Source organism: Gnatocerus cornutus, chromosome 9 (genome assembly GCF_029298725.1).
Source record: "Gnatocerus cornutus isolate USDA-ARS CGAHR chromosome 9, icGnaCorn1.1, whole genome shotgun sequence".
Lineage (NCBI taxonomy): Eukaryota > Metazoa > Arthropoda > Insecta > Coleoptera > Tenebrionidae > Gnatocerus > Gnatocerus cornutus.
The window spans coordinates 9478261-9497738 of record NC_142241.1 but is presented as its reverse complement, the minus strand read 5'-3'; the positions used below and the strand labels follow the sequence as shown (position 1 = coordinate 9497738).

Genomic DNA, 19478 nt, shown 5'->3' with positions numbered 1-19478 from the left:
ATCTCGTTCAACCAAAAAATCAAAATGTTGGTAACTTTTGTTATTGTGTGGCGGCACTGCACTGTTATAACCATTTTGACATATGTCAAAACGTTGCTTGACGTGAACTTTCCTTGTTGTGTTTGGTAGGTATTTCCCAAAGTTTTTTGAGAAAAATGGGTTCTAGTACCAAAAAATACAAAGAAAAAGAGTGTCGTAAGCGTCGCCACCGCAGCCCCAGTTATACCGAGGAACATGAACACCCAAAAGAAAAACGGCATCGCCATAAGAAACACCACAGGGACAAGAAACGGGATAATAAATCCAAACATGATTACGAAAGCGATGGTAATTATACAATATAATCTGATAATCCGTTTTAATTGGTGATTATTTAGGTTCCGACGTCGTGGAGGTCATCCCCGATGAAACTGAGCCCTCAGGGTCAGGCCAGTCTAATGAAACTCTATCAATCGATGATACAAATAAACTCCGAGCTAAACTCGGTTTGAAGCCGTTGGAAGTTGGTTCCAGCGACAGGAATGAGAAAAAGCGAGATGACGGTAAAAAAAAGGATGATTGGGGCGAGTTTTACCATAAACCAGCTGAAAACTGGGCTGACAAAGCTGAGAGAGAAAAAATGCGGACGAGGTTGTCCGTCGTGAAGGAAAAACGACAAATTGAGCAGAAACTTGGAAGAGTGAAAACTTTGGGAGAGAGCGACAGTGATGATAATGCCGAACACTGGGTGGATAAGAGCAGAAAAATTGATGTGGCTAAGAAAGAAGCAGCAAAACGTGCGAAAATGTTGGAAGAATTAGATGAGCAGTTTGGCGTCAGCGAGTTTGTGGAAAAGGAAAAACGAGAAACCCGGCGACAGAGATACACAGAAAAAAATTTGAAGGGATTACGCGTGGAACATGATATTGATACTTTTGCTGATGAAAGAGATGTGGTCTTGACTTTAAAAGATAAGGGAGTTCTAGATGAAGATGATGAAGATGTCTTGGTTAATGTCAACATGATTGATGATGAAAGATACAAGAAGAATGTGGAAAATAGAAAGAAGAAGGTCCTGTATAATGCTTATGAGGACCAGGAATATGATGAATTTGGTAATCCAAAGGACAAGTCACTGCTGGCTCAATACGATGAAACTATAGATGGCGAGAAAAGAGACAGTTTTAAGATTGGATATGATAACGCGATTGAAAGGAAACAAGCAATTGTGCAATCAATCAAAGAAAAATTATCAAAAAAGAGACTGGAAACTCTCGAAACAAGAGATCTAAAGATCGCTTCTGAATATTACAATGAGGAAGAACTCGCGAAATTCAAGAAACCCAAGAAAAAAGTACGGAAAATTAGAGCCAAAGGCAAACTGACCGCTGATGATTTGGAGCAGCAAATTAACAATAAAGGAATTGAAGAAGTAGGATCCAGAAGACCCAAAGCTAAGTTGGAACTAGATGATATGAATATCGACGACATACCTGGTGAGATTTTAAAATTAAATTAACACATTTTTGAACGACATTATTTCAGCAATTGAGGTCCCCACTGACATCAAACTAGAAGACGACAAGGATGAAATTTTGGAGAAAGCACTACATAAAGCAAGGAAGATCAAACAGAAAGAAAATTTAGTTGCAGAGATTCTCAAAACAACTCCCATCAAAACCGACCCTGAGGAGGCTGTAGAAAACGGCAACATTGTTTTAAATGCAACGGCGGAATTCTGCCGCACTTTGGGTTTGTTTTGTTTTACAAACAAAAGATTCGTCCTTAACTTTTTTGTTCCAGGTGACATTCCCACTTATGGCAAGTCCGGCAACCGTGAGGAAACCGAAGATCTGATCGACTACGAGAAGGATCTGAAAAACGAAATGGAAGTCGACGAAGTCGAGGAAGAAGAAAAAACAGGTTGGAACTCTGTCGACCCCAACGAACCTCACGAAGTCGCTCAAATTGCTCCTCAAGAAGTCCAAATCCTCGACGAAGAACCAGATGTTAGTACAGGTCTTGGAGCCGCTCTTAAACTCGCAATGAGCAAAGGCTATTTAGATAAAGAACAAATGAAGAGACCATCAAACTCCAGATTGGCTCATCTTCAAGCCAAACATTATTCAATTGAAGATAAAACGTACAGCGATGAGACCGACAGAGGCGGGAATCGAAGAGAGCGCTATACTGGTCCTATTATGGAGTTCAAAGAACGTGATGGTTTTAAACCCAACGTTAAGTTGGAGTATATTGATGATGATGGACACGTCTTAAACTCGAAAGAAGCGTTCCGGTATCTTTCGCATAAGTTCCACGGAAAAGGACCGGGGAAGAACAAAATTGAAAAGAGATTGAAGAAGAGTGTCCAAGAACAGCTCATGAGGAAAATGAGCTCCACTGACACACCCCTTGGAACTTTGAATATGTTACAAGCCAAGCAGAAGGAAACCCAATCACCGTTTATCGTGTTGTCCGGTAATAAGCAAAGTCAATCGACTGTCATTTCAAAAGCTCGCCGTTAGTTTTAAGTTAATTGCTTAAGTAGTTAATTTTAAGTTAATTGGTTAAATTAAGTAAATAAACAAATTATAGGTGGTTGAACTTCTTTTTTTTCGTACAAATAAAACCTCAAAAAAATACAATTTCTCGCTTAACCTACAATACCATCAATCTTGGAGCGATGTTCATTGACATCAGCTCTTGGAACAATAACTTGGCGGCATAAGGCAACCTCACTTGGGATATCTGTGTCTTGTTCTTGCAGCCTTTGCACTCAAAAGTGTTGTTTCTCATGTTCGCAATGGCAATCAAACCGCAGAAATTGCAAACGTGTATTCTGTACTGATCTGAAACTTCAAATAAACGCTCTCTAAGAAATTGCGCTGCACCATGCGAAATTTGACAATCCCGTTCCATTTCACCAAAACGTAGTCCTCCATCTCTAGCCCTACCCTCCATAGGTTGTCTGACTAAAATCTGGACTGGGCCTCTAGCCCTTGAGTGGATCTTATCATCCACCATGTGCTTCAACCTCTGATAATAGGTCGGCCCCAAGAAAATCTGAGCGTTAATTTTTCTTCCAGTATGACCGTTGTACATGACTTCGTTTCCTCTAAGTTGGTACCCGTATTCTTGCAAAAGCGTGGAAATTTTCTGTACGTTTACAGCATCGTTGAAAGGAGTAGCATCACCAATTTCCCCTTTGTTGGCTGAGACTTTACCTTGAATACACTCGATCAAGTGACCGATTGTCATACGAGAAGGAATAGCGTGTGGGTTGATGATAATATCCGGAGTGAGACCCTCGCACGTGAAGATCATATCCTTAAGAGATCACTTAGTAAAGTTAAAACAAAACGACAAAGAACTTACTTCTTGGCGGTACTGAATACCGCAAGTACCTTTCTGTCCGTGCCTGGAAGCGAACTTATCACCAATCTGTGGAATACGAACAGATCGGACTCGAATTTTACAGAATTTGTAGCCTTCCGAATTCAGAGTCAACATCACTTGGTCGACCACGCCGGTTTCACTGTTGCGGAGGAACGTGGAAGCGTCACGTTTAGTGAAACGCTTGGTGGTACCGTCCAACTGAAAAAGAAAAGTACATTTAAACCGCACTGAACATTTGAGCTCACCTCATCGTCATTTTCCGGCAACGTCATCGTTTTCCCAATGACGACGTCATCGCCAGAGACACGGATTCCTGGGGAAATAATACCATCATCGTCCAACTTGTCGTAAAGAGCGTTACGCATCCCCTGGCAAGTCTGACGGGTGGGTTTCTCAAACTGTTCTTCTTGGTCGCCTATCCTCTTCGATTCGGCATCTTTGTACGAACGATAAAACACTGATCTGTAATGAAAGTTTAAATTGGGACTTGAGTTTTATTAGGAGCAACCTGAAGAATCCTCTCTCCACCGCCGAGGCGTTCAAAATAACAGAATCTTCTTGATTGTAACCAGTGTAGCAAGCAATAGCGACGATGCTGTTAATACCCGCAGGCAACTCTCTGAATCGAAGGTACTCCATGGACCTTGTGGTGACCAAAGGTTTGTGGGGGTAGTATAAAACGTGGGCCAAAGTGTCCATCCGTACGTGGAAATTTGTGATATATACACCCATGGCTTGCTTACCCATAGCACTCTAAAAAGACCAAAATAAAATTGTGGTACTTATAAAACTAAAAACGTACTTGGTAAGTGTTCCTGGGACTCTGATTGTGATCAGGAAAGGGAATAATGGAGGCGCACACCCCCAAAATCATTGCCGGGTGAATTTCGCAATGCGTGTAAGTCGTACAGTACGCGTACTCTTTCTCTTGTCTCAAATCATCCGGTGACATCGCGATCATGACGGTTTCTTCTTCAAGAGTGTCGATGTACTCCACAACACCAGAGGCTACCAACACTTGCCAGCCGTAATTATTGTATTCTCTTTCTTTCAACATGTCGATGTGGCGTTTTTTCAACAGCAACGAGCCGTTTTCTACGATCAACAAAGGTCGGCAAATTCTCCCCGCATCTGTATAGATTCGGATCTCTCTGTCTCTAATATCTCGAATCATGGAGACTTCAGACACTATAATATCCATCTGACGCCTCAATTTTCTTAGCGTCGCCATCAACTGCTCGGGGTCTCTGTGAATCCCCACCCAGCAACCGTTCACGAAAATCTTGGTAGCATTCGCAATGGCTGAAGGTGCAATTTCTTCCAAGTTCTCCATGGACCACTCCTCCAAGAACTCCAGAATTGGGGAAGGTTGTGAACCCACGGAAATATACGCCATGAGAGCTAAGTTCTTCACGAGACCGACAGCGGCACCTTCTGGTGTCTCAGCGGGACAAATCATGCCCCAAAGAGTGTTGTGAAGCTGTCTAGGTTTGGCTAGTTTACCATCGCGGCCAATAGGAGAGTTCACTCTTCTTAAATGGGATAACGTGGAGGCGAAAGTCAAACGGTTCAATACTTGGGATACACCAGCACGAGCTTGATGGGCTTTTTTCTGGTCACCCCAGTTTCCAGTAGCTAGTGAGTAACGTAGACCGTCTGTGATTAGTTTCGTTTTTATCGCGAGATCCAAATTGAAGTCTTTGCCTCTGTCAATGAATTTTTGCGCATACATTCGCACTTCTTTCATTAAGTTTTTGAACAGCCCTCTAAACAGAAAGGCTAAAAGAGGCCCTGCAAGATCCAATCTCTTGTTCCCGTAGTGATCCCGGTCGTCTAATTCTCGACGTCCCAAAGCTGCTAGTAAAAGTCTGTGGACCATGTAGCCCAAAAAGTACGCTTTTTTCGTTTCGCAGAAATCTGAGACTCCAACATGTGGCAACATTTCTTTCTGTAAAATTTCTCGGGCATATTTTATACGTTTTTCTTTAGTAACACCAGGCCGTGCTCCTCTCGTACCGATGAAATTCAAAGCTATATTTTGCTCCTGAATGACGAAGGCTTCATCAAGCGACGGTTTTACCATTTCCATCATTTCCGGGTCCTCAAAGTCATAGATAATGTGTTCTAAAATATCGCGATCTGCTACGAATCCAAGGGCACGAAATACGATCATTATGGGGATTTCTTGTTTGATGTAGGGTAAAATCGCGATGATTCTCTGACCAATGGCGGCTTTCTTTATCGCTTGTCCACCTCTAGCCATCATATTGACCCAGAGAGTGGACGTTGGTCTTGAACTGTGTTCTAAACACGATCTGATTTCGGATTTGTACGCATATTTTCCGTCTTTCATCGAGAACACGTATACTGTGTTCGTTGCCATTTTTTCTTGAGCTATTAGTACCTTTTCTGACCCGTTTATAATAAAGTAGCCCCCTGGATCTAGAGGACACTCATTCAATTCCGTCAAATCACGATCCATCAAGCCATTTAAAAGACAGTACGTTGAACGCAACATAATTGGGATTTTACCAATAAAAGTTTTCTGATGTTGGGTCTCAATAGGTTCCTCCCCATCTTTAACTATAGTTTTAGTGATATCAACATATAGAGGAGCAGAATAAGTTAGGTTTCTCAAACGTGCCTCATTCGGCATCATAGGTGACGGAGCACCATCCTTCTCCCAATGCGTCGGTTTAGACAAATAAATCTGTTCGAATTTCAGTAAATATCGCGACGGATTTTCCAATTCGCCACTTGTGTGTTGGGCCTCTGCTTGTAGGTCAATTTGGGGAGAATCTTCTACTATACGTTGTACAGACATTTGGATAAACTCATCAAAACTGTCCAACTGCTGTCGGACGAGGCCTTTTTCATCGAAATATGCGTTGATAACAATCCAACAGGCCTCTTGCCAGAGCTCTGAACTGATCTCTTCAGAGTCTTCATCGTCGAATTGATCTACAAAATTATAGTTGAGGTAGAGCCTTTGTGGGTTTAGTCAAAATTATTTACCTTCATCCTGCTCATACATTGTGTATTTTTAGTAAAAATTGAAAACACTGGACAGCCCAAACGAACGAGTTTACGCTTGGCCGTCAACTGTCAAACTGTCAAGTGTCAAATGTTGCCAACATGAGACTAATAAAATTACTCAAAGTTTTTAAATTTATTTTTTGATTATTGCACAATATTATGCAATCAGGACGTAATTAAACAGTGATAAGAAACATTTAGGAACGAACCATTAAACATCGTTACCAACTTATAATTGTTGTAAGGATGCGATTTATTTCTGGGGAATATTTTTGCACCAATCACAATTGAGCATTCAACGCGGGAATAACTCAAATCTGTACAAGTTTGAAAAGAGACTCATTTTCATTTAATTTCCTGCGTAATATATTAATTTAATAGGAACAATTCCACTTAATTTCACCAAACTTTACAAAAATAAATAACCTAAAATTATAAATATCAGACTGTTGGCAAATTTATTTCGACTGCTCCCACTAGAACTGAAGAAAAATCCGGTCCTTTTTTTACCTAGAAAACAGAACAATAAGAACAAAATTTGATGACAATTAAGTCATACTTTTATCGTTAGGATCTTTCACACTGCACGGTTTATACGAAATTTTCGATTTCCGTTTCGTATTTATGAAACCTGGAATGTACAACGTGGGAGCATCCAAGCGTCCCGACGCTAAAAGTCTGCTGAAGTCTTGCTCCAGACGATTAGCTAAAGGACCTTTGAAGTGCAGCAATAACTGAACACAAGCATTGCTATGAAGTGATTTGGTTTGGCGAGTATCCACTGTCAAAAACCAGTCGGGGATTCCCAGGATTTCCCTTATATCTTCAATAAATTGGTCCCTATAAAACAGGTGTTGTCACAAATTTAAAAGAATGGAAAGTAACGTACACCACAAAGCGAGGGGGTTTTTCAATGTTTGCATATTTTATAATATCATAATCTGGTTCAATATTGGCACAAGCGTATCGTTCGGGCTGTCTGTTTGGACTCAAAATAACGATAGATCGGCCAATTGCAGTAACATCACCTTCTAACGGAAAATTCGAGTCTGTGAAGACTTTTCGTTGGAGTCCTATATCTATGGTGCCAAGTCGCGCAGATAGATCACCTACATGGCATCTCAGCGGATTTTCTGGACCACATTCTTGTCTGTACAAGTCGCCCTGAAATTTAGGTGTTGGCTAATAGTCGCATTAGAATAAAAAGATTTACATTGAGGGGATCTGCAAGTTGGGTGAAAAAAGGGTTCCAAATGTAGCCTCCAGCTACGCATCGGGTAAGTTGGGTCTTTACAGCAGCATCGACTCCGACGGGATTCACATAAATCGCCCAGTCGTGGTCTCGGGTCTAAAAGAGGGAATGAAAATACACGCGCTTGAGCTAATTGTTAAAACGTACCACATTCCTGTTGTTCTTGCCTGGATATCTCAACTTCACTTCAATGGTCGTGTCGCTTTGGCTGCCATCGTTGTAAATTAGTTGTCTCTACAATAACGCGCTTAAAAAACTGTTCAATACGAAGAAATATTACCATTTTCAAGTATCCATAAGCGTAGCCGTCAGGATGGTGGAAGGACGCAATAGCCCTTAGCTCGCGCGCTTCTGAGGGACTGTACCCTCTTTCAATAGAAGAACACGCCCATCTAGACTTATCCTACAACTTTTCATTAAAAAATAGTTAGAAAAAACATTGTTACCTTTTTGTGGATGATAATAGAACGCCCAAGGATGCTTCTCGGTCCAAATAACGGCAACATGGTGTCATTGTAGTCAGTTTTGTACAAAGTTTGGTTGTCTAGAGACCCAAATTTGCCGCTCAAATCACCCATTTCGTACTGATCAGGCGTTCCATGGTAAGTTCTTGGAGATGATGCCGGATCCACGTTCAATGGATTCCAGTGGTCATACAAAGACGATGGTTCGCAAGGAAACTCCAAGTTTTCTTCAACAGGGGTCTGGACAAATCACTGAGTTTGTTACCATCAAAGTTAACTTACTATGTGTATGTGGTATCCGCTGTTGTCCACCAAACCTTGAAGATTTACTTCGACGTTAGTCGTGTCGTACTCAGTTTGTTGGTAGAATTCGATCTTTCCTTTTACTGAAATCGGGTTGCCGTTCGGGAACCACTCTTTTGCGACGGCTTTCCTTCTGTAGACTCCTCCGATTCTAAAATGTTATCTTAAGCAATAGAAGCGATAAGACTGAGGAACATACATGGAGCACGCGAGACGTTCGCCTCGAGCTTTTGGTCCGAAGTCATCATACAACACCAGAGATTTTCCCAAGATACTGTTATATCCAGTTAAAGGGAGAAAAGAGTCCGTCCACATAGTCCGAGAAACTCGATCGCTATCAGCGATCTTCCCTGAGATTTCGATGGTTCCAAGTCTGGACAAATCCCCCATGCGACACAGTCCTATCGTATCATCACCACAGGAATTTGTAGTGTTATCAAAATCGATTTTATAAGGATTATAAATCCCCCCGGCGCTCAGACATCTTTGTTGCCAACTGTAAAAATCTTTGCCTGGGGGTTGGTCATGGATGGCCCATCGATGGTTTGCCGAGTTGTTCAAAGTAGCACCGTCTGCATGCACTAGATATTCCACTAAGATGGCAGTGTCACTCCACGGCTCATCTTTAATTTGTCTCAATAAGACTCTTCCGACTGTAGGATATCTGAAAACGACTTGTGCTGTGAAAATCTGCTTTTGGTACAAGAAGTTTGGCTCGTAAGGGCTGATACTGCCACAAATCCATGGTTCGGACAAAATTTCGGACTTAGGGTATTGAGTGTTCCTGGAAACTTTAAATAATAAGATGTGTTAGCCAAGACGAAGATTTACTTGTAGATGACGAGGGAGCGGTGGAGTACTGAGTGCTTTCCTTGGAGAGGAAGAAACGTGTCCCAGTACAAACCAGTAAGTTCTTGGCCTCCATCTACCAAGACCGTTTCGTTGTTTCTTCCTAGGAGTTTCCCGGAGAGATCGCCAAGGAGGTACTGGTTCTGGGTCCCAAATCCTGTTTCAACACAGTGAGTATACAAACGTGATTTCAGAAGTAGTTACCATTGGGAGGAGCGGTGTTTGAGTCCTTCTTCAAAGGATTGTAGACGAACTTCGTGGTAAGACAAGAATTTTCATTTTGACCAACAGTTTTTGCCGGTTTTATGGGTAGTTCATGGATTTTGTAACCAGCAACCGAAGAACTATAAACTAGACGAGTCTCCAAATCACCTCGAGCTGTCGTCAAGTTGAAATTAAGAAACGTAGGTTCGAATTTACTATACTGAGTTAACGTAACATCTCCTTTGATTCCTCCAGATTGTATAATCACCCTATGTATCCAAAATTAACACTAGTTGCGCATTATTGTTTACTCACTTGGCAGTTGTAGGATGATCATATCTAATTTTGGCACATGCCAAAAAAGAGTCTTCGTGTTTACGCTCGAATATCACCAAATAGAGGCTCCTTTGAGGGCCGGACAGATCACTCGGCAACAAAATTAATTGATCGTCCCTGAACAAAGTCTTGTATCTATTTTTGGTGTAATCAGTGGCGATTTTCACTTTGCCCAATCGTCCGTCTATGTCTCCTAAAGCTTTCCCGGCGCCTGCATTGTCACGGTCGTACACTAACTGAAGAATGTTGCAATCAGGGCGGTCTTTCTCTGAATCTAAAATATCAGTGACATAGAGCTTCCAGATATGCTCGGTAAAAGGTTCGCTCTTGCTGTTGTTTTCCTTATTGACGACTTGGTATAAGTCTGTGGTTATCAACATGTCGTTGTGGTTGTCTTTGGTTGAGAACCAACGAAAGTAAACATTGCCGGAGATGGGCGAGTTGAATCTCGCCACGGCACTTTTTTCCAAGGTTTTGTCGACCATGGTGATGGTCGCGCATATTGCATTTCGCCTCTCCGTGTCCACTAGAAGAAGAGATTTTCCGTAGATCCCAGAATCACCATTGATTTTAAGGTCGGGTGTTGTGAATTCAGAGGTGCTATTATCAGGGAGGACCAAATATCCGTAGATGTCGTCCAAATTGACCAAACTTTTCCCCAACTTGTTGCTTTGGCACCGATTTTCTACATCTGTGTAATCTACTGGAAACTCCACAACAGACCATGACCACACTTGGTTTGGGTACTCCAAAGTCGCGTTCAAGTCAGTGGTGATTTTGATTTCATCACCGATTTTCGCAAAAGAAATAGTTCCGTGAAGACCATGATCCGAAATATAACTTTTGAGCTCCAACGAAGTCGCTGCAATTTTTTTAATTTCCGTGAGATTCTACTGTTTGCTTTTTCTCATGTTGTAATAAGTTATGTATAACAATTAAAAGAGCGTCTTAATTAACATTTTGCGGTGGAAAAAAAGATTTGACGCGCAATAGTACCGGAAATTCCGTGACTGTATGGTTTTTCTTACCAAATCCGAAGAAGATCCAAATCACGGCGAATTTCATCATTTCCATTTTTGATCTTTAGTTTTTGCGAAGAGCGTCACATTTTGCACCACAGGCGTCCTCGTTCACGTCCAGATGGTTCGAAACTACTGAATGCAGCACAAAAATGGAAGTAAATTCGATATTCTTGATGAATAGAAAGCGGGAACTGACTAATCACATAGTAGACCATACTTACTACCAACGGTTCTTACCTGTGTACGTTGAATGAATACCTACCTGTCTGTTAGACGAAGAAGGAAAGTGGTTGTGAGGCAGAGCCGGATTAAGAGGGGACCTTGCCACACTTCTTTATTCGCAGTGAAAGCGAGAGCGGACAATGTTTGTCCGACTTGACATGCTTAATTTCCTCAAGAAGAAACTCTTTTTCTTCTGGACACGGAGGAAGACTCGACAAAAAAGTTATATACCTAGGTACTTTGGAGGCTGGCCGAAAATTTAGACTCCGGATCTGCCTGGTGCTTGTATCTACCTGAATTGGGGCTGGTATGTAATTTTACAAATATTTTGTGGTCATTTGTATGCGTTTAGGGCCTGTCTGATCTTTTATGTGGAACTACTGGGCCGTGCTGAGCATCTGGCTCAAATATTGGAAACGGTTGCGGAAATCATTCAAAATTAAGTGGGACCCTCGACAATTTGATTAGGAGTGCCAGAGGGAAGCTTACAGTTATGTGGTAAATCTTGCATTTTGTTCAGTGTTAAAAAATGAGGACCCCAGCTTACCAGCACTGAATTAGAGTTAAAAGTTTTGAAGCAAAATACAAAGATAACTTACGCGAACACTTCATTGGCACTCATTTAATAAATGGCACAATCAACCATTTAATGTGATGGCTGAATCTCGACTGTCAGGTATTACGTTAATTCCAGGCATATTATCATCTCCAAAAAAATCTCATTAGTGCGTCGTCTTATACGGTTATTCTAGGTAATAAAATCGCAAAAAAATTGTCCATCATTTTTAACAGTTGTGCATGATAAAACAGCTGATATGATAGAAAAAACTACGTTTTGTTTTAAAATAAACTTAAAAAGTTTGTTCAAAATAAGCTAAAATGACTAAGAACAAAATCAATAGCAAACTGCAATAACAATTAATAAGCAATACAAAACAATTACAAATGCAATGTATAAAAAAATGTCACGGCGCGGCGACGAAAAATTTGCTAGCGAATTTGGGATAAAATTCAACAGTTTTGTATCTCACCTATATGATATCAGAATGAACAAATTCTGACGTCTGCTCGTTAAAAGGCCCTTTTGTACTTTTCAAAAACACCCTGTATATTTGCATATATGTATTATTAAAAATCCTTCTCCTCCATCAATCCCAATTTTAAGATGACAAAATTGTTTATTTAAATTTCGTTCTTTGCTTATAAATTTTATAAGGGCCAGTAAATGGGTACCCAAATTTTGGTATTATACATAGAAACAAAACGTATTTTTTTTAAACTTTATGTCATTTTACACATTTAGTCATCCAACTTTTCCGCATTTTAGAATTCATGGACATTTTTTTTCTCATTTTTGAAAATGGACTAACCGTGCTTATAAGAGCACTTTTATGTAATTATTGGTAACGTTTCCAGTTAGTTATTTTTCTTCATGACCCGTCAGAGAAAAAGAATGTAAAAGGTCAACTGATGTTATTGTTTCAATAACAATTTGAACAAAATCTGACGAGAATAAATAAATTAACTAAGACCGCAAACACCCTGTATAGTTATAATCGTAGATAAAAAAAGTGGGGCAATCTGCGATCCTGGACTAGCCGTTGTGCGAAGAGAATGATATCCTTGCCCGTTATAGCCTGGTCTAAAACAGATCGTCTAAATTTAAATCCTCATTGCATAATCTGCTACTTTTATGTTTTCCAGGTTCATCTCGTTCCGCTCCAAGAAATGAAATTACACTGACATTGTTATACCAGTGAATGTTTTATTTTTCTGAACAAAATGACAATTTCAACAAAAATAAAATGAAACCCAAAGTAATATAAAATTAATGATTTATTATTAAGAAGGTCCAAAGATGGAAAGGACCTCTAATGAAAGAATAGAACGTACGATTTGTACAAAATGGCACGAGTTACATCTTAATGGTGAGCTCAATATGATGGATGGAAAGAGTTGTCAGCGGTGACATTGTTTCAAATGAAATAACTGCAGTTACGACGAGATGATTATAACGATGATGAAGACAATGTGGAGTTTAGGCGGCTTCTCCTTCGCCTTCGTCTTCAGGAGCGGCGGTCAGGAGTTGGATAAGAGCTTGAGTGTCGATTCTGCCCTTGTCGTCGATTTCCATGGCGTCAAAAGCGTCATCGACTTCCTTGGCGCTGAATTTGTCGCCCCAGGTCATGAGAGCGTGCCTGAATCTGTAACGAATAGTTATAACAATCGTGTGGATTTTCCTTAATAGGATTCTACCTTTCGCTGTCGATGGAACCGCCTTCATCGAATGATTTGAAAGCAGCGACGACTACGTCATCATCGTCGGTACCGCCAGAGTCTTGCATGCGGTTGCCGAACAAGCCCAACAATTGGGTGAAGTTGATTGGTCCAGGAGCTTCGTTAAGCATCTCGTCGAGTTCTTTCTCGTTGGAGAGTTTACCAACGGCGTCGAAAGTCGCCCTCAAATCGGCTTTGGTGATAATGCCGTCTTTGTCGTGGTCCATAAGTTGGAAGCCCTCCTTGAACTCAGCCACTTGAGACTGGGAGAACATGGAGAAGACATTGGAACCAGAGCGCTTGGCTTTCTTGGAAGAGCCCTTAGATGAGCTCCTGGTCTCGGCGGCTGGTGCAGGTGCGGCCTCAGCGGGCGCGTCTTCCTTCTTCTTCTTCTTAACCTTCTTTTCTTTATCCGCCTAGAAAAAAGACGCATTTTCATCACCGCACTCTTAACACTACACGGCACTACACGAGGAACTAGGTCAAAAGTTTGAGAAAAACACCACAGAAACTTACCATTTTGTCGTAAGTGTCTACTCCAATGAACTCCCGCGACTGGGAGGTGCAGACGGCGACGCTTACTTAAATAAGTTCGGATGGACGCTCGGCGCACGTAAAGTTGGCGCTAGCCTTATATAGAGAGTGCTGGGAATAGAACTCAGTTTGCTTCTTTGAAACACTATAGCGAAATTCTGGGGGATTCATCGCTCATTTTTTGAATAGCACCACGACCCGGTGGAACTCCACGGAGTCGCCTTGACCCAAATCCCAATTGAGCTTCCAATATTTTTTTTTCTTGGGCAATGAGGAACTGAAATTGTCTTCGATTCTAAATAACTGACCTTTAACGTCAATTACATTACTTTAAGCGAATTCTAATTCTAGCGCTACCTATGCGACGTATTGTAATATATTTTAATTTTAGAAAAAAGGAATGCCGGACATTATTTTTAGAATGAGAGCAGAGTTAACTAAGCATGTGATTCATACGGTTTTCATTTACTAATATTACTTTCGATGTTTTTGAATTTCTGGTTTTCCAGGGGATAACTGGGACCTTCACATTTCAAAAGTGGAAGGATGCTTTTATAGTTACATATCTAATAAACTGGCTCTTAGTTATTCGTGCCACCGATATCTATTTTTATTTTTAATGGCTTAAAACAGTCGAAAATATTAGATAATATGTAAATTATGTGACTACGATTTTTTACATTTTAAGTAACGTGGTAAAAATGTATAGAATCATTACGAATATAATAAACTCAAATGGATTTTTTAGTCAATTTACATAATGATTCTGAAACTATAAAAGAAAAAAGAGAGGATTTTAAACAATCTAAAATAGCAAACTGTCTAAGTCTCAGGCTGAATCTGGAAATAGAAGAACTACAAATGATCAGCAAATTGAAAAAATCCAAAAGAAAATTAAACCCAGTACGATGAATCACAGAGTTCAAAGATCCAATTAATTTGCTAAAACTAATTTCAAAATTTCTAATAAACTTATAGAACTGCATGGATATAAAATTTAAAAATCCAACGTGGTTGTTCTTATTACTGTATTATTGGTTGCCTACATTACAGTATGCATTGTAAAACGTGCAATTTTTCTTTTAATCTTTAAATTCAAGCAAAACATGCTACATAATAATTAAGTATAAAATCAAACACTAATTTTCAATAACCTACTCTTGACAATAATAATTCATAACTACGCGGCCTTTCACAAACTAGAAACAAAATAAATTCTGCAACAGAAACGTATAAAAATAAAAACAACTAATGGGTCAACATTTTTTTTAATATAACGTTGCTATTCCTCTTGTCATTAGGTCTTGTTTCTTTCGCCAAAAATAGCAGTCCCAACTCTTACAACATTGCTGCCCACCTCAATCTAGAATAAAAAACTATAGCAATGTCCATTTAAATAAGAAATTATTTACAGCATGCTCATAATCAGTGGACATTCCCATTGATAACTTCAATGTTTTCCAATCTATTTCTAAACTCTGGCAAACTTCATCGCGGCACCTCTTCAAGGCAAGGAAATCAGGATTAGGACCATCTGCAGGATCATATCCATACTTCCCAATAGTCATCAGACCTTCCAAATTCAAATTGGGGCATTCATTGAGGACAAACTGTGTTAAATTTGCGGCTTCACTAGTAGGAACTCCACTCTTCTCTATATAACACACTAGTAGAAGTATTTATAACTACGATATAAAAACATACCATCCTCTGCACTTGTGTTAATTTGAACCATCACATTTAACTTGGAATTGGGGGGGCCAAACTTAGGCCAGTTCTTATTTAAATTAGCAGCTAACTTCTGAGAGTGAACTGTTTCAATTAAGTGTATATTTGGAAGACAAATGACTTTGTTAATCTTATTACTTTGCAAGTGGCCAATGAAATGCCACTTTATCTCTTTACATTTCTCTAAAATGACAGGACTTTGCGCTTTTTCTTCCAGTTCCTGGACATAATTCTCGCCAAAATGTCTCTGTCCAGCTTCATAGGCTTTAACAATGAGATCTACTGGTTTGGTTTTGGAGACAGCAACAAGTTGAGGCTCCACACATTGCAATTCCTATTGAAAAAAATGACGTGAACGCTTTTTAAAGAAGGGAGCTTACCTGAGGTCTTTTCTTACATGCTTCTTCTATTCGTTTTAGAATTACTTGGAGATTCGCTTTTATATCAATTTCTGACATTCTTTTGAGCATATAACCTACAAATGTTGACAAGTGTCAACCTTAAATATGCAAAAAAGGATTAGAAGTTATTTATAACGCTATTGTCTTGAAAAGAGATTGTATGGTAGCAGTCATAAATAGTGTTAGATCTAATCTCTGTTTAAATTTCGAAAAGAATTTCGAAATGAAGGAAAATTTTGGAATTTTATCATTGGGTAATGTGACAGCCATTAGATGGCACTGTTTGACATTGATAATACAGGTTTCTGTAAAGTCATAAATGACAGGAGCTGTGATTGTTGTTTGGCTACTTAGCAACAGGGGTGGCGGCATTTCTGCTGCTTTTAAATTTAAAGCTCATTCGAAAAAGGACCGTAATTTTGTAAAACAGTTTTTGTTGTCCTCAATACATTTGAATATCTACTCCTGAAAGACAGCTGAAGCATTAATATCGTTACGTTATAAATATGTAATATTATAAATTAAGGATTACTGTTCTGGTTACTTTAACTTGGAAGCGACTGTCAGACCGTATAAGCCGAACGTTGGAGAAGACGACGAAACAAAATTTATTAGTATACAATAAATAATAAATATTATGGCGAGATGTGTCACGATTTAACACATTTTCATAATTTATGAGTTTAATCAGCATTGCTGCAATTTACTTCAATCAACAGGAAGAATATTCCGGTTCCGAATGTAAAATGCACATGTAAATTATCCACTTGTTTTACTTGTTTAAACATCTTTATTACAACTCTGCTAATTAATTCTCGATAGATACTACTTTGCAAATTACATGTATTCATTTAATTACATTAACTGTGCATTTTCCAGCAGCATTTTTGAAATATTAGTTGAGATTTACAAGTGTAATTTATTTCCTTGGAATTTATAGGATTTATGTTGAGCACTTTGACTACTTCTGTTAATTAACAGCAAGTAAATGACTTTTGGGTAAAATTTAATTAACGAAATTATAAAACTGCTTTATACTAATATTAATTTTATATGTGGTGATGTAATAACTAATAAAATTTAATTAATTACACTGAAAAAAGCGTGCGGGCAAAGAATAAGATTAGTTCAAAGTTCACATCCTGTTTTCTGAATTTTTGATTTCCATTTTTCAAATTAGTAAGAAAGAGAGTTTTAAGACTTCTTTTTTGGGATTTGTGTGCTTTGTCCTCTTTATTTTTTTAAGGGCTCCAAATTATCTGTCTTTGATTTAGCTATGATTTACTTGATATTATTTACTGCTAACTGCTATAAAATAAAATTATAATTTTATAAAATTCCTAATTCTTGCGAAAGTTTTGAAACTGAAATTAATTCAGGACTAATTATTTAATTATCCCTAAACTTAAAACAACTCTTCTCGTTTCATTTTTTTGTTTACAAAATTCATGGATGTTTGTTCTACCCTTTCATCCCGCTAAATTTCCAGATTTGGCGGTTTAATCCCGGATTTCCCCAAGGACGTCCGTTCTGACATCGCGTGTTATTAAGTTATAACGAGGGTGCCCGAATTTAATGAGGTTTTTATGCAGGCAATGACAGTCTTTTGTTACAGTAATGAGTTTAGGGCTGTCAATCGTCGTGGGTATTGTTGGTGAACATTCTTTTGTCGTTCTTTGCTACACCCCAAACCAACCCTTATGTCGCCACTGAGTTAGGGCGCTTTTCGTTCCTAGATAAATCCTTGGGGTGCTCATATGTAATGGACAACATGTACTACCGTGATGTTTGTATATCAGAACGATGGCTTTGTGGCTAATGTTCGGTTGAATGAAAATGTAATTGAGGGTATTGCTAGAATAATAACTTAACTCGATTAGGGAGCACCGGAAAATTGTTGTTTTCCAATAAAATTACAGCGCTTTGTTGTCACCACTTTCAGTTCGGGTTTTTTACTTTGTTTCGACGTAAAGATTTTGCTTAATTGGCCCAAACTAAACATCATTTATCACTGAACCACTGGGCACCGTGTAATTTTCGAACGGATTCTCTAATTATACGTTATGGATATGAATGTACCTGAGCGCCGTTCCAATGTTATAAATAAATTGTGGCTAATTTTGGGCTTTTGGGTTTTTGATGCAGCGGTTGAGTTCTTTAATTTGCTGTGGGAGGTCACGAAGGGCTCTCTGTCTGGTCACTTTAAATGTGAGGCTCGTTTTGACAGTTATAAGGGCTGGATGAACTTTACGTTTATTCTAATTAGATGGTATTCAAAACTAAAATCATTAAAGTTATAATAAACACGTTCATATTTTACGACTGAACTAAAAGCTTCACAGTTCGAATAAAATGTTTACTATATATTTATGAGCGCCACAATTCCCATTAGGTCTAATATTTATCCAAGAAACTCTTCACTTAAATTAAAATTCCCTTTATTTGACTGTGGTCGAAAGCTCATATTTTCTAATTTTTATGTCGTTTCCTACAACTTCAAATAATTAGATGAAGGAAAAACTACCATAAACTAACACATTAGCATATATTACAATTCATAACAAGTTTATTAAAATGATGGTTTTTGACACCGAGAAATTTAAAAAAGTCAACAGAATCGATCTCATCTTTATGGGCGTACAAATTACGACCCAAATCAAACGAAACGCCATTAACTACCAAATAAATTTATATTTCACAAGCGATTAATTTCGGAGCACACAATGCTCGGTATAATGGCAGTGCATTATCCACTCTATTATATGGTAAGGGCTGTATTGTGTCACTAAGTTGCCTATAATTGTTAACAACAGATGACTCTTCACGCACCGTTGAATACGTCTGTCCGTCTGCTCCACCGTTTCACGATTTGATTACAGTACAACTTCACGAGAATTCCACCAATGTTCGCATTCAATCGCTGTAATCTCTTCTTCTCAACGTGAAATACCAGCAACGGATCGTCTAAAACCCTCCGACACGGCATTCAACCACTGATATCTAAAGTTGGTACGTTAAAGTATCCATTTCAGCATAGTTTTTTCATCCCTTACCTCGAAGAACTACCCCCACATGATGTGTTTACAGCGTTTTCTCAGTAAAATGAATAGTTCTCACGTTGGCAGACCGAGAAATCTTATCGTGAACCTATTAAAGCTTGCTTTCTGGTTTGTATTTTAAAATTAAACGTGTGTAAATTATGTTTTTACTGTATTTTCTAACAAATGTCTTTATTTGGGGTTATAATACCTGAAAACGATCGTTATCTGTATAGGTTTTGTCCAGCGTGGTTATTTTAGACACCCATCCAATGCGAAGTATGTCACCGGACTTGGATCTTGACAATGCAAAGCTAATTTTCAAAAGAACTCTTGACGGTAAAAGCTTTGACATTCCGAGATTGTACTCATTTACGCACGAATTAATTCATAAACACCTTTTGTTGGGTTTTCAATTTTCTGGTATTGTTGAAAAA

The 19478-nt window shown here is 39.0% G+C and overlaps 5 protein-coding genes across 6 annotated transcripts; 1 reads left to right on the top strand and 4 right to left on the bottom strand.

Moving 5' to 3' along the window:
- Positions 1 to 58: 58 nt before the first annotated feature.
- Positions 59 to 2577, top strand: LOC148168665 (U4/U6.U5 tri-snRNP-associated protein 1). The gene is made up of 4 exons (XM_088044825.1): positions 59 to 327; positions 378 to 1475; positions 1525 to 1731; positions 1783 to 2577. The coding sequence occupies exons 1-4, from the start codon at positions 156 to 158 to the stop codon at positions 2502 to 2504; spliced, it is 2199 nt and encodes a 732-aa protein (XP_087900951.1). The 5' UTR covers positions 59 to 155; the 3' UTR covers positions 2505 to 2577.
- Polr2B (RNA polymerase II subunit RpII140) lies at positions 2569 to 6512 on the bottom strand. Its single transcript, XM_088044824.1, has 6 exons — positions 6391 to 6512; positions 4178 to 6336; positions 3884 to 4128; positions 3621 to 3837; positions 3355 to 3573; positions 2569 to 3306 (listed from the first exon to the last, which is right to left on the bottom strand). Exons 1-6 carry the CDS (start codon positions 6407 to 6409, stop codon positions 2638 to 2640), a joined length of 3528 nt encoding a protein of 1175 aa, XP_087900950.1. The 5' UTR covers positions 6410 to 6512; the 3' UTR covers positions 2569 to 2637.
- Positions 6513 to 6765: 253 nt separating this feature from the next.
- Rsod (superoxide dismutase family protein Rsod) lies at positions 6766 to 11247 on the bottom strand. Of its 2 annotated transcripts, none has more exons than XM_088044855.1 (14): positions 11079 to 11247; positions 10848 to 10973; positions 9799 to 10681; positions 9484 to 9752; positions 9262 to 9436; positions 8630 to 9214; positions 8410 to 8581; positions 8110 to 8367; positions 7944 to 8066; positions 7811 to 7897; positions 7625 to 7759; positions 7301 to 7575; positions 6971 to 7251; positions 6766 to 6921 (listed from the first exon to the last, which is right to left on the bottom strand). In XM_088044855.1, exons 2-14 carry the CDS (start codon positions 10891 to 10893, stop codon positions 6821 to 6823), a joined length of 3390 nt encoding a protein of 1129 aa, XP_087900981.1. In that variant the 5' UTR covers positions 10894 to 10973; positions 11079 to 11247; the 3' UTR covers positions 6766 to 6820. The 2 variants fall into 2 exon arrangements, with proteins under 2 accessions (XP_087900981.1, XP_087900983.1); XM_088044857.1 differs by having other exon boundaries at positions 10848 to 10970; positions 11079 to 11097.
- Positions 11248 to 12886: 1639 nt separating this feature from the next.
- Positions 12887 to 13965, bottom strand: Mlc2 (myosin regulatory light chain 2). Its single transcript, XM_088044858.1, has 3 exons — positions 13857 to 13965; positions 13320 to 13756; positions 12887 to 13267 (listed from the first exon to the last, which is right to left on the bottom strand). Exons 1-3 carry the CDS (start codon positions 13857 to 13859, stop codon positions 13102 to 13104), a joined length of 606 nt encoding a protein of 201 aa, XP_087900984.1. The 5' UTR covers positions 13860 to 13965; the 3' UTR covers positions 12887 to 13101.
- A 923-nt stretch (positions 13966 to 14888) lies between these two features.
- On the bottom strand, positions 14889 to 16288 carry LOC148168661 (pyridoxal phosphate homeostasis protein). Its single transcript, XM_088045382.1, has 4 exons — positions 15983 to 16288; positions 15579 to 15936; positions 15287 to 15528; positions 14889 to 15237 (listed from the first exon to the last, which is right to left on the bottom strand). Exons 1-4 carry the CDS (start codon positions 16070 to 16072, stop codon positions 15172 to 15174), a joined length of 756 nt encoding a protein of 251 aa, XP_087901508.1. The 5' UTR covers positions 16073 to 16288; the 3' UTR covers positions 14889 to 15171.
- Positions 16289 to 19478: the final 3190 nt, after the last annotated feature.

Coding starts and splice junctions, on each gene's coding strand:
- LOC148168665 (XM_088044825.1), top strand. CDS start 156: ATGGGTTCTAGTACCAAAAAATACAAAGAAAAAGAGTGTCGTAAGCGT. Junction 328..377: donor ACATGATTACGAAAGCGATG/GTAATTATACAA, acceptor GTGATTATTTAG/GTTCCGACGTCGTGGAGGTC. Junction 1,476..1,524: donor GAATATCGACGACATACCTG/GTGAGATTTTAA, acceptor ACATTATTTCAG/CAATTGAGGTCCCCACTGAC.
- Polr2B (XM_088044824.1), bottom strand. Junction 4,129..4,177: donor GTCCCAGGAACACTTACCAA/GTACGTTTTTAG, acceptor TGGTCTTTTTAG/AGTGCTATGGGTAAGCAAGC. Junction 3,574..3,620: donor TGCCGGAAAATGACGATGAG/GTGAGCTCAAAT, acceptor TTTCTTTTTCAG/TTGGACGGTACCACCAAGCG.
- Rsod (XM_088044855.1), bottom strand. CDS start 10,893: ATGGAAATGATGAAATTCGCCGTGATTTGGATCTTCTTCGGATTTG. Junction 9,437..9,483: donor AAACACCGCTCCTCCCAATG/GTAACTACTTCT, acceptor GTGTTGAAACAG/GATTTGGGACCCAGAACCAG. Junction 6,922..6,970: donor GAAAGATCCTAACGATAAAA/GTATGACTTAAT, acceptor TCTGTTTTCTAG/GTAAAAAAAGGACCGGATTT.
- Mlc2 (XM_088044858.1), bottom strand. Junction 13,268..13,319: donor GGTTCCATCGACAGCGAAAG/GTAGAATCCTAT, acceptor TATTCGTTACAG/ATTCAGGCACGCTCTCATGA.
- LOC148168661 (XM_088045382.1), bottom strand. CDS start 16,072: ATGCTCAAAAGAATGTCAGAAATTGATATAAAAGCGAATCTCCAAGTA. Junction 15,937..15,982: donor CATGTAAGAAAAGACCTCAG/GTAAGCTCCCTT, acceptor TTTTTTCAATAG/GAATTGCAATGTGTGGAGCC. Junction 15,529..15,578: donor TAACACAAGTGCAGAGGATG/GTATGTTTTTAT, acceptor TGTGTTATATAG/AGAAGAGTGGAGTTCCTACT.